The 13373-nt window shown below is 41.4% G+C and overlaps 1 protein-coding gene across 7 annotated transcripts in view; it reads right to left on the bottom strand.

Annotated features, from left to right (window-relative positions):
• The window catches only part of pomgnt1 (protein O-linked mannose N-acetylglucosaminyltransferase 1 (beta 1,2-)), a 120823-nt gene that overhangs the window by 48904 nt on the left and 58546 nt on the right, over nucleotides 1–13373 (bottom strand). For all 7 annotated transcript variants that reach the window (XM_077594626.1, XM_077594623.1, XM_077594624.1 and 4 more), the window contains 4 exons: nucleotides 8048–8146; nucleotides 3562–3689; nucleotides 333–403; nucleotides 122–197 (listed from right to left, as the gene is read on the bottom strand). In XM_077594626.1, coding sequence (XP_077450752.1) covers nucleotides 122–197; nucleotides 333–403; nucleotides 3562–3689; nucleotides 8048–8146 — 374 coding nt within the window. The remainder of the gene's footprint in view (nucleotides 1–121; nucleotides 198–332; nucleotides 404–3561; nucleotides 3690–8047; nucleotides 8147–13373) is intronic.

The following is a 13373-nucleotide window of genomic DNA, read 5'->3' on the forward strand; positions in this document are numbered from 1 at the left end:
GCAGTAAATGAGAGAGAACCAAATATTACCAAATAATGTATGCAATTCCATAAAATGTTGGGAGAGTTTTTTTTTAATAAAGGTAAGACAAAAAGGTTCAAACAAAATTCTGCTATAGTACCTCATAATATCCATCAATGAAGACTGTGACCATCTTAGGGTTAACACCGTGAGCTGAAAGAAGTGACCTGAGCATCCTGCAAGGAAATGGTGGTTGCATTAGAAAGAGTCATCTTGCCTTTGACAATCAATGTTTGTACTTTTAGAACAATAACTAATAATTCTGGATAATGTTGATCAAGTTCCTTCTATTTTAAAACACAAGCTCTTACCGATAGAGATAATTAGGTCTGTTTCCTGCAATGACAGTGACAGGGACATTGAAGACAGTATTATAGGGCAGCTAGAAGTAAAAAGATAAATGAGAAAAAAGAAGAAAAATTATTGTTTGTTAGTTTGATTTGGATATATAGTAAGAATTTATGGGATGTTTAAAAAAACATTAATGCTAGGATGCTCTGATTCATGGGTATTCAGTACAGATTGCCATCTAGCATTCGATCGCCAAGGTCCTATTGGTTGATCACATGACAGTGAGAGCTGATCCACATATTGAAGTGTAGTACAATTTGACACAAGATTTGAGCTTGTAAACAGCGCCAGTGAGTTTTTTTCCCCAAGATGGTAGCGCATGAGCATGCAGCGGCTTGAAGCTCTCCCTTTCTTGTGCACTTTTCATGTTTTTTTTGTGTTTCTATAAGGCGCGCCGCACCGCATTACATGGGTCTACTGTAGAGGCTGGGGTTACGTTATGCCTCCACTAGAAGGTGCTGCGCTAAAGGTAATGTCAACAAAACAGCCAGATAGGTCAGTCAAACTTTATTAATAGATTACAAATCAGCTTTCTGACAACTCCATTCACTCCCAAAATGAATAAACAAGGGTTTTATTATTTTCATGACACAGTTTATCTTTTAACAACAGCAAGGTATAACATGCAAGTGCAACATATATATCACATATTGGAGGGGAACTTTTCCTCCATTCAATAAACACGTAAAAAACATTCTGATGGTGTTTCGGTACATTAAACGTTAGTGCAATCACTATATAGTAACACTCGTAATAGTGCAAAGCAATAACAATAACATTAATAACTCAAATAATAACTCAATGTTGTGCACGCGGGTGAACCGTGCGTCCTCTCACGTACACAATGAGGCACTATAACATTCAGCTGTTGACGTCCATATTCACAATATGACCAACCTTGTTCAACTGTAAGCACAAAAGAAACATGTATAAAGCTCACTTTATCAGTTCATTCATCAACTGAAGGTAAGTGAGGAGACAGTGAGAGGTAAGTGATCCGCTCAGGGATGATGCGATGTATCCATCACGTCAGAATGCCAACGAGTCTGAAATTATCACTTATTTGGACCTTTTGCCGGGAAAGCGCACCTTATGGAGAAACACTACCAATTTCGTCATACACAGCTGGGTATGATGACAATTAGACTTTTGTCGAGTCAATGACGATGACAAAGCCTATGTCCGATTATTATTATTATTATTATTATTATTATTATTATGAAGACCCACAAATTATTTGTCTTCAGTGAACGAATTGAAAAGCTGGGCGAATGTGGCAACAAACACGCCAGGCTCCGTCTCATCAAAATCGTCAATAATCGAGTTCATGTCGCTTTGGTTGTCTGGCAGCTAAGTGACAATTCCTGCCTTCCTGAAAGCTCGAACCACAGTCGAAACTGATATATCAGTCCAGGCATTAACGATACACTGGCAGATTGTGGTGTGACAGCGCTGTCTTCTACCGGAGAAATGGACTTGGCGTAGTTGTGAGACCTGTTGCGGCTCAATATTGATCCATAAATAATATATAGTTCGCGGTCTAGCTTTGAATGCTCTGTTCATGCCAATCTAGCGGTTGCGGTTCTTTTGTCAATCCACCCGGAATGACGGCGAGGACTGAATGAGTGCGCTCGCGGTCATACCGGGTGGATTGATAAAAGAACTATATATCCCAGCATGCACTGCGCACTACTTCTTATACGGGGGAAAATTGAGTCGGCGGCTGCTTACCGTAGTTGCGAGACCTGTTGCAGATCAATATTGATCCATATATAATGCGCACCGACCGGATTATAAGGCGCATGGTCAGCTTTTGACCAGCTTTCGTGGATTGACAATAATGAACACTATGTTCAAACATAAGGGTTTCCATATGTGCACTTTGCACCAGGACACTCTAGGCCGCAGTTCATTGATCGACTTTGTGGTCGTATCATGGGACCAGCGGCCGCATGTCTTGTACACTCGGGTAAAGAGAGGGGCGGAGCTGTCAACCGATCAACACCTGGTGGTGAGTTGGCTCCGATGGTGGGGACGGATGCCCGTGCGGGCCGGGAGACCCAAACGTTTTGTGAGGGTCTGCTGAAAATGCCTGCCGGAGTCACCTGTCAGAAGGAGTTTCAATTCCCACCTCAGACAGAGTTTCTCCCATGTCCGGGAAGAGGCGGGGGACATTGAGTCCGAGTGGACCATGTTCCGCGCTTCTATTGCGGGGGCGGCAGACCGGAGCTGCGGCCGCAAGGTGGCAGCGGCATCCCAGAACGTACTGGTGGCCACCGGCGATGAGGGATGCCGTCAGGCTGAAAAAGGAGTCCTATGAGTAATACAAGGTGATTATTGGTAAGTAATTACAAATTCACTGGTGAAAATCAAGTGACACATCGCTGTTGTAGCAGTCCTCGTCATTCACATCACCTTCCGCATCAGCGTCGAGTGTCTGAGGCGCCAACATTGGCTCGAGCTTGCTGGAGAAGTTGCAAACCAGTCTGAATTGGGCCGTCTGACCTGAAACAATGGATCTGGCAATCCTTCGAGCCGTCGAGAGTGTTGGTCAGTCCGCATCCCTTGAACGACTTGATGATTAGATCCTTCAGCAGATGATCCCAAGCATCGACAATTCATTTCAAATAAACTTCCATTGTTGGTGCTCGCATGTTGCCAAATTTGGTGTGTGTAGCTCTTCTCGCTATACACCATCCAGTTCTCATAGAACTGTCGGACTTTGGCCTTGAATGGGGCGTTCCAGTAGACCTCAGGGCCTGTACAAATTTGGTGCAGCCTCCTGGAATTCTCTCATTTTGTGTGTTTCTTCACGTCTTTCATGCAAAATTTGGGCACTTTGACGAATTTTAATGGGTTTAGTTGGTAGTTGTTTGAGGACCGTGGAACAAATCAGAGAATTTACATATAAAGTATACCTCTACTTACAATTTCAAGTTGCGAAAAAAGTCTTGGAACCAATCAAATTCGTAAGTAGAAGTACGACTGTATCGCAATAAAGGTCTTAAAGTCTAGTATCGGAATTTATCAGCATCGATTTGCGTGTGTGCTCTGTGAATCGTGATATGTGTTGTGTAATCGGATATGAGGCAATACACGTGTGTGTGTGTGTGTGTGTGTGTGTATGTGTGATTTAAATTTGTACACAGCCTCTGGTTAAAAAAAATTGAATTTCGGATGGTGTCTTACAGGTTCTGGGCTGAATTCAATAGGTGCTGGGTCTTTGCAGCTGCAGATACTGCCATATCCTTCTACTTTGCTGCAAAAGAGTCTCCTGCGCCGGTTCCATTCTGTATCTACCCAGTGGCACTCCGCCTCTGAAAGAACAAACACATGCAGCAAATCAATGTTTGAATAAAACTTGATAACTTTGTGGATTAATTTCAGCATTCATCATTTGTATAAATCTCTAACTCAACATGCCAGACGGACCATTCATTAAATCGTCTAGGTAAATTTGTCCTGCCCGGCATGTCTGTCAAATTACCGTATTTACTCGCATTTAAGCCAATTTCGTCGGACAAAAAAATGATGACTAAATCGAGGGTACGGCTTATATGACATGTACGAAACTGCAAGTTGACGACGTCATGACACGATGACGCCATGATGCAATGAGGCCGTGATGTCATGATGCAATGGCGCCGTGACGTCATGACGTAAGACGTCTGACTGGCCAGACGCGTTTAGCCTTGCTTTTGAAATAAAACAAAATTTCTGTTGGGGTTATTGTGGGATGCTATTATGTGTGCATTTTAATTATTTTTGTATAAGAGTTTCTTCAATTTGGGACTGGGGCAAGCTCGAGGTCACTCTCCAGGACAGCTGGCTCCAGTTAGAGACTTAACATTTCACCGAGTCCTCGCTCCGAGGACTGATTACTGGAAGATACGCCTCGACCCTTTCCCCAGATACAAGTTCGCAATGAAGATCTGTGAAGGACGCTTAAATTGTTGTTGATTCAGCGGATGGCTATCAATCAACCTCCAGGATTACTTGCATATGTTTTTTTAAGTTATGATGCTCGGTTCGCTTGATATGGAATTGTTTTGACGAATGGAGGCTTGTTTGTTTAATTTCCAATGGAGTTGTTTTTGAGTTTTCGACCTTGTTATTAATGAATACCTGATATGCGATTATTGTTGCAGTTTTTATTTTGCTTACGCAATTGGATCGAATCGATAACCTTGTAATTGTTTTGGTTTGAGGCCTTAAATGGGCAGGAGATAATGCCGCTCAGGAGAATCATCTGTGACGAGGACGAATTCAGGGTGGATTCTCCTTGCAAGATAAACACCAGAGATGTACAATTAATAGATGTCTTCCGTGTATTGTTTTATAATTATATTAAAGTATAATTATTAAACAATACAAGGAAGACATATATTAATTGTACATCGATAACCGATGTAACATCGATAATGTTCGATAACCTTGTAATTGTTTTGGTTTGAGGCCTTAAATGGGCAGGAGAAAATGCCGCTCAGGAGAATCATCTGTGACGAGGACGAAGTCAGGGTGGATTCTCCCTGCAAGATAAACACCAGAGATGTATAATTAAGAGATGTCTTCCTTGTACTTTTGAGTGTGCAGGACACTGCTGTGGACTTTCTACGACACTGTGGTGGCATCTACAGTGTTTTATGGAGTGCTCTGTTGGGGATGCGGGAGCACGGAGAGGGACAGGAACAGGCTGAATAAGCTGGTCAGGAGGGCCAGCTCTGTTCTGGGCTGTCCTCTGGACTCTGTGGAGGAAGTGGGAGAGCGGAGAATGCTGACCAGGATGATGTCCATCATGGACAGCACCTCCCACCCCCTGCATGAGTCTGTGGAGTCCCTCCGAAGCTCCTTTAGCAATAGACTGCGGCACCCTCATTGCAGGAAGGAGCGCTTCCGCAGATCCTTCCTCCCATCAGCTGTCAGGCTCTTTAACAAAAAAATGGCTGAGTGTTAAGACCTACCGTAGGCATGCATGTACATGTATGTGTATGTGTATATATGTGCTAAGCAACACGCTTATTTATTTATATATCTATTCATGTATTTATTTATTAACTTACTTATTACCTATCTATTTATGTCTAAAATGCCTTTCCTATTCCTGCATCCTCACCCTCTTGCTACAGTGACAACGAAATTTCCCGAATACGGGATGAATAAAGTTATCCAACCCAATCAAATTGTTTAATAATTATACTTTAATATAATTATAAGGACGAAGTCAGGGTGGATTCTCCTTGCAAGATAAACACCAGAGATGTACAATTAATAGAGGTCTTCCGTGTATTGTTTTATAATTATATTAAAGTATAATTATTAAACCAGAGATGTACAATTAATAGATGTCTTCCGTGTATTGTTTTATAATTATATTAAAGTATAATTATTAAACAATACAAGGAAGACATCTATTAATTGTACATCTCTGGTTTAATAATTATACTTTAATATAATTATAAAACAATACACGGAAGACATCTATTAATTGTACATCTCTGGTGTTTATCTTGCAAGGAGAATCCACCCTGACTTCGTCTTTATAATTATATTAAAGTATAATTATTAAACAATTGGATTGGGTTGGATAACTTTATTCATCCCGTATTCGGGAAATTTCGTTGTCACGGTAGCAAGAGGGTGAGGATGCAGCAATGTACAATTAATAGATGTCTTCCGTGTATTGTTTTATAATTATATTAAAGTATAATTATTAAACAATACAAGGAAGACATCTATTAATTGTACATCTCTGGTGTTTATCTTGCAAGGAGAATCCACCCTGACTTCGTCCTTATAATTATATTAAAGCATAATTATTAAACAATACAAGGAAGACATCTATTAATTATACATCTCTGGTGTTTATCTTGCAAGGAGAATCCACCCTGACTTTGTCCTCGTCACAGATGATTCTCCTGAGCGGCATTTTCTCCTGCCCATTTAAGGCCTCAAACCAAAACAATTACAAGGTTATCGATTCGATTCAATTGCGTAAGCAAAAAAACAACTGCAACAATAATCGCATATCAGGTATTCATTAATAACAATTAAGGTCGGAAACTCAAAAACAACTCCGTTGGAAATTAAACAAACAAGCCTCCATTCGGCAAAACAATTCCATATCAAGCGAACCGAGTGTCATAATTCAAAAAAACATATGTGAGTAATCCCGGAGGTTGATTGATAGCCATCCGCTGAATCAACAACAATTTAAGCGTCCTTCACAGATCTTCATTGCGAACTTGTATCTCGGGAAAGGGTTGAGCGTATCTTCCAGTAATCAGGACTTGGAGCGAGGACTCGGTGAAATGTTAAGTCTCTAGCTGGAGCCAGCCGTCCTGGAGAGTGACCTCGAGCTTGCCCCAGTCCCGAATTGAAGAAACTCTTATACAAAAAATAATTAGAATGCACACATATAATAGCATCCCAGAATAACCCCAACAATTACACTCTAATTTTTTTCCGTTTTATTTCTTCTTCGAAAGTGACAACAATTGGAGTAACATGAACCATCGAAAAAATTTAGATATTTTGACATTAGAAGCAATATGGCTGCCACAAGATCTTAAACTTCTGGTAAGAAAATTGTAATTTCTGAAATTAGAAAGCATCACCTTCTCATCAAGATAGACTTATTTCTTTTTCCAAATTGAATAATTTGATATATTGCATTTACAAAGACAAGCATATTAATTTCCTTATGATAATGATAATAATAATGTGCTTTTTATTCATGCAGTATTTCAGAAATACCACGTGATGATTTTTCTTAAGATTTTCCCTTCAAAGTAACAAATTTGTACTCCCTATTAAAACCATGAATATGGAGGTGAAAATTGGGAATCAGGGGGCGGCTTATATGCGAGAAATTATAGAATCAACAATTTTAAGGCAATTTTTAGGGTGCGATTTATATGTGCGGGTGGCTTATATGCGAGTAAATACGGTAATCTTTTCTGTTTACATGAAAGTAGACATTACATTTTTTACATAATGTTCATGATAACATAGTTGTAGTGAAGAATGTCATGTGGAAATGCACTAAGCACAAAAATTAAAGGAACACTAAGAAACACATTAGATACTTTAGATCTCAATATGAAGTTGGATAACTAGAAAAGTAACGACAGGGCAATGTCTTCAGAACTAAAGGATGCCACGTTTCATAAGGGAAATAAAGGTTTTCAGCCTCTAGAGGGCTCAATTGTGTACACACCCTAAAATCAGACTGGCCCTGAGGCCACCTTCAGGAAGTCTGTTTCTGATTGTTTGGATAGAAACAGTCCCACTATTGGCCCTCTGGAGGTCATTCTGTAGGGCAAGAGCAGGGCTCAGCCTGTTCCGCCTAGCACAAAGGAGTTTTTAGGGTTTTCAAATTGTTGCCTCTCTAGTGCACCTGCTGTTAATTCCATGAACACCAATACAGCTGAAAGTGATTATCAATGCTCTCAGCTGCTTGACCAATCAGAAAATTAGAGGAAAGGTTTAATTCATGCCAGGTGCAATAAAAAAGTGTTTCATTTTTGTGAGCACTGTTGTTTTAATCGATACACAGGGGGAATGGTGATGAACTTTGAGTTTATGCAGACCAATTAAACACAAAAAAGGCTTTTTACCAGTTACATTTAAATGAAATATGTAGTGTTAAGGGTAATGACAAAATTCTTTGATCTACCTTCAGAGGCAGTAAGCTGAACTTCCGTTTTAAGAAGAACTGCATCACCCCAGGTGGAAAGAGCTGGTGATTTTGAATGCTTTTCACCATATACTTGACCTAGGCATTCAAATGTACAGCTTGTCAGAAAAAAATGGTAGATTCATTGATATACTGATTGATTAAGCAATTAACAAATATCATTTTCAAATAGAAAACAATCAACATTTTTTACATGTCGTAATGACAAAACGTATTTGTCTTCCAGTGGTTCTTAACCGGGATTCGGTGGACCCTCTGCCGCGGAGGTCAAGACACATCGACTCATCGTGTCTATTCATAATAACATGCCCCGCTTTACCATCACTGGCTGCAGATGATCACGTGACATTGCTTAGCCAATCAGTGCTGCAAGGAATTTATATAACTTGATATCGATCGATCCAAGATGGCGAGGCGCACGGGTGCAGCGGCTCTTTGCTCTCCAGTTTGGTGCTTTGTTTCCAGTCTTATTGTTATTTACGACTGGGAAAACGCACTTTGTGGAGTAGCACCACCAATTTCGTTATACGCAGCTGTGTATAATGACAATAAAGGCTTTTGACTTGATTTGAAAAATAACATTTTATTTTAAACTAAAGTAGGGTTCGGTGAATGCGTATATGAAACTGGTGGGGTTCGGTAGCTCCAACAAGGTTAAGAACTACTGTTCTAATCTTTTAGCCATAATGTTTTGTTAAAAAAAAGTGGTTTCATTTTCATGTCTATAGGTTTCAACAACATAATGTCAAAATTTCTTCCTATTTGTCCAATGATTCATGTGTTAAATTCGTAGATAATATTGCATTAGAAACACACACACACGCACAAGCACGCACACACTCTTATCATGGCATGTTTTCACCCCCATGCACTTCCGAAGTACAATTTTCAGGTTACGAAACCTTTTGAGATACAAATGAGTGCCCCAAGATGCGAAAACAAGATCCAAGTTACGAAAGCGTCAATACATTTCTTGTATCCATTATTCTATTTTGAAATTTCCGTGGTTGCACTGCTTCTTGCTTGACAATTTCACTACACTCTACTGGGCTCTCATTGGCTGTCTCACAAAAACACTCTATGTTTCTTTAACGCCGGTCGCTGTTGTGTGTTTGAATTTATACTTGGAGGAAACTGTGGCCGCCGAGTGCCTTATACGGACTCACAGTCGAGCCTCAACCTGAACTGCAGCCTGCGGTGAGAAAAATTGTGTCACGAGGGGCACGCAATGGGGCTGGTGGTCAGTAAGTAGGACATTGACGAGTTAGCCGAGGCCCACCAAAATGAGCTCTCAACGGAGCACGAGTTAATGCAACGCTCTGCAATACATGAGGAATTCAACGAAAAGGCGGCTGAGGAGGAAGCAGCCCCCATCATGACCGGACGTTTCGGCGAAAGACGTTTGGTCCCCGGACGGGGCGTCGAATGGACGTTTCAGAGAACGGATGGGCCGTCAACCGGATGTTTGGTCGCCGGGTTCGCTCGCTGTCAAATTATGAGAGAGAGGCAACCAGGTAATCTCTCGCTCTCAAAATTATAATCATGAGAGAGAGTGAGTTTGTAATTGCATTGACAATGTAAGAGCATTAATATCAAAATATCTATTGGCGTGTGTGTACATGCAATTCATCGCCGGATTCGCACGCTCGCTCCCGGCAGAGAGTCTTCTGTTGAAAGCGATCAGACAGGTAATCTCTCGGTCTCAAAACTATAATCATGAGAGAGAGAGTGTTTGTAATTGCATTGACAATGTAAGAGCATTAATATCAAAATATCTATTGGCGTGTGTGTACATTGCTATTCATCGCCGGATTCGCTCGCTCGCCCCGCCCCCGGATTCGCTCGTATTGGCGTGTGTGTACATGTTTTTCAAACTACGGCCCGCGGGCCATATACGGCCCGTTAGGCTTTTTAATCCGGCCCGCCGACGTTGTCCAAATTATAGTAAAAATCAATGACCTCATTAATTTCCCTTTGCCCTGCAATACCGCTCATCACTCTCAATTTAAAGACTGCTTTCTTTCGTTGAATAATAATATGTTTTCAATGTTGAAAGTAAATTTGAAAATACATTTTCACCTTCAATTGTGTCTTTTTTCTTATATTTCAATCCCCAGGTTTGATCAATTACATTGAGTGTCCAAATGCTGTCCAATTTTAGTATCCATTCTGGCCTGTAAGTCAAAAAGTTTGCCCACCCCTTGTATAGACAAACTTGCCTCTTTTATACTATTATTGTCCCAAATTAAACACATTATCAATAAGCTGCAATTGACGGCGATGGACGTCCGGCTGCCATTGACGGCGATGGACATCCGGCTGCCATCCATTCATTTTGACTTGCGGGCCAGAATGTGGATGGCAGCCGGATGTCCATCGCCGTCAATGGCAGCCGGGCGTCCATCGCCGTCAATGGCAGCCGGATGTCCATCGCCGTCAATGGCAGCCGGACGTCCATCGCCGTCAATTGCAGCTTATTGATAATGTGTTTAATTTGGGACAATAATAGTATAAAAGAGGCAAGTTTGTCTATACCAGGGGTGGGCAGACTTTTTGACTTGCGGGCCAGAATGGATACTAAAATTGGACAGCATTTGGACACGCAATGTAATTTATCAAACCTGGGGATTGAAATATAAGAAAAAAGACACAATTGGAGGTGAAAATTTATTTTCAAATTTACTTTCAACATTTCAACGAAAGAAAGCAGTCTTTAAATTGAGAGTGATGAGCGGTATTGCAGGGCAAAGGGAAATGAATAAGGTCATTGATTTTTACTATAATTTGGACAACGCCGGCGGGCCGGATTAAAAAGCCTAAAGGGCCGTAGTTTGAAAAACATGTACACACGCGCCAATACGAGCGAATCCGGCGATGAATAGCAATGTACACACATGCCAATAGATATTTTGATATTAATGCTCTGACATTGTCAATGCAATTACAAACTCACTCTCTCTCTCATGATTATAATTTTGAGAGTGAGAGATTACCTGGTTGCTCTCTCTCTCTCATAATTTGACAGCGAGCGAACCCGGCGACCAAAAATCCGGTCGACGGCCCGTCCGTTCTCTGAAGCGCCCATTCGACGCCCCGTCCGGGGACCAAACGTCTTTCGATGAAACGTCCGAGTACCAGCCCCCATTCCAACAGCACATATCAGGAAAAAAAACGGGAGAGATGTTATGAACTTTCCGACTTCGTGGACAAACATCTTGAAAGTGTTCACGAGTCCTGCGATCGCCCACTTTGATGACGTTTGTCTTGTGCATTTCAGAAACATTATTAAAATTCATCAAAGGCAATTGTCTTTAGATCGATTTTTCGCAAAACGTCCATCAACAAACACTGTTGAAGGGGAACTTACATCCATCCAAACACGTATGAAGCAGTGGCGACAAATAAAATCAGTGAAAAATTATATGCCAGAGAAATTTATAAAACCTTAGTAAACGACTGTATTATTTTCCTGCTTGGTTTCCCCACAGAAAAAGATGCAACAGGCTATCGCTAGCAAAACAATACGCCAACCTTGAGACAGGGTGAAGTTTTCGTTCCAAAAATAAAGGAAGCATGTAATTGCTTAGGAATTTGTTTGGGTTTACAACAAAAATCTTCCTAATGACTTAACTTTATAAAGTTAAATGAAAGCCTGTTGTACTAAAAAGTACATTATTGCTAACTTTGCAATTACTTTTCTAAATAAATTGATCTTGATAAAAAAAAAAACCATATTCTTAGACCATGCCAAATCTAGCCCAGTAATCACATCAATCCGATAATTCTCTTTACTCAGCTAAATATTATTGAAATAAGTAATCACATTTCTAAGCAAAAGATAAAGCTCATGGGGCGGCCCGGTAGCGCAAGTGGTTAGCGCGTGGGCCTCACAGGAGTCCTGGGTTCAAATCCAGGTCACGTCCAGCTGTGTGGAGTTTGCATGTTCTCCCCGGCCTGCACAGGTTTCTTCCGGGTACTCTGGTTTCCTCCCACATTCCAAACACATGCATGGTAGGCTGATTGGACACTCTGAATTGCCCCTAGGTATGAGTGTGAGTGTGCATGGTTGTCCTTCTTGTGCCTTGCGATTGGCTGGCCACCGATTCAGGGTGTCCCACGCCTCTGGCCTGGAATCAGCTTTTTAGGCTCCATAACCCCCGCGACCCTAATAAGGATGAAGCGGTTCCGAAAATGAGATGAGAGATGAAAGAGAGATAAAGCTCATTGGGAACACGATTCTAGATCAACTGCCTCAAACCGAGTTGGATTTGATGATGAGAGTATGAGCATTCAGGCAGGTACCGTATTTCCACACCTGTAAGGCGCACTAAAAAGTCTAAAATTTTCCTCAAAGTGGTCAGGGTGACCAATCAGTTAGTGCCTTTTTTGTGCACTAAAGTCAAGATTCTGTAGATTTCGCTGTATGACGCTGACTGTTTAATTGTCTGGGTGCAATCCTCGCTGACGCGCTAAAGTGAAAATACGGGCGTAACGTTTTGCACGTGTGAAAGGGGGAGTGTTTTTTTTTTAAAGAAAAGAGCACATACCTCTAAATAAGGCAGGTATGCGTTGTGCAAAACAATATCAGTCTGACCCCCGAAAATGGCACCTACAAAGAGGCACACTCTCGAGGCATAGTTCAAACTGGCAACTATCCGCTAGGCAGAAGATCATGGAAATTGAGCTTCAGAGAGGCACCTCAACATAAACAAGTTCATGATTCACAAGTGGAGGAAGCTGGAAAATCAGCTGAAACAAGCCAAATAGACAACGCTGAGTTTCAAAGGAGATAAAGCGAGGTGGCCCATTTTCAACCACTGGATCCAAGAGAAAAGAGCAGTGGGGAGAAACGTCTCTATAGTCACCATTCGACTATGGGTAAAAAAGCTTGCCGATTAAATGAAAATTGAACATTTTCATGGGTGTCCGTCTTGGCGTTTTCGCTTCATTAAAAAGAACCATCTATCCATCCGGGTAGGAACTACGGTGGCAGAAAGAAAAGATGACAGCATTCTGCTTCTCCTGCAGCAAAAAGACTGCCGATGAGCGTATCCAGCCCAACCACATCACCGCCGCTCCTTTTCGACATTCCGGTGAACCACACTCGTCAAGAAGTGAAACACTAAGTCCAGCATATGAACTCCAAGCTTCCCATCATTCCGGGAGGGGCTTGACAAAGGAACTAGAAACGCTGAATAATGGCGTCAACAGAACATTCAAAATAAAGTTGCGAACGGCTTGGGAGCAATGGATGTCTGATGGTTTACACGGTTATACAAATACTGGCAGGAGGCGTCGGGCAAGT

This window comes from Stigmatopora argus, chromosome 24 (genome assembly GCF_051989625.1).
Source record: "Stigmatopora argus isolate UIUO_Sarg chromosome 24, RoL_Sarg_1.0, whole genome shotgun sequence".
In the NCBI taxonomy this organism is placed as follows: Eukaryota; Metazoa; Chordata; class Actinopteri; order Syngnathiformes; family Syngnathidae; genus Stigmatopora; species Stigmatopora argus.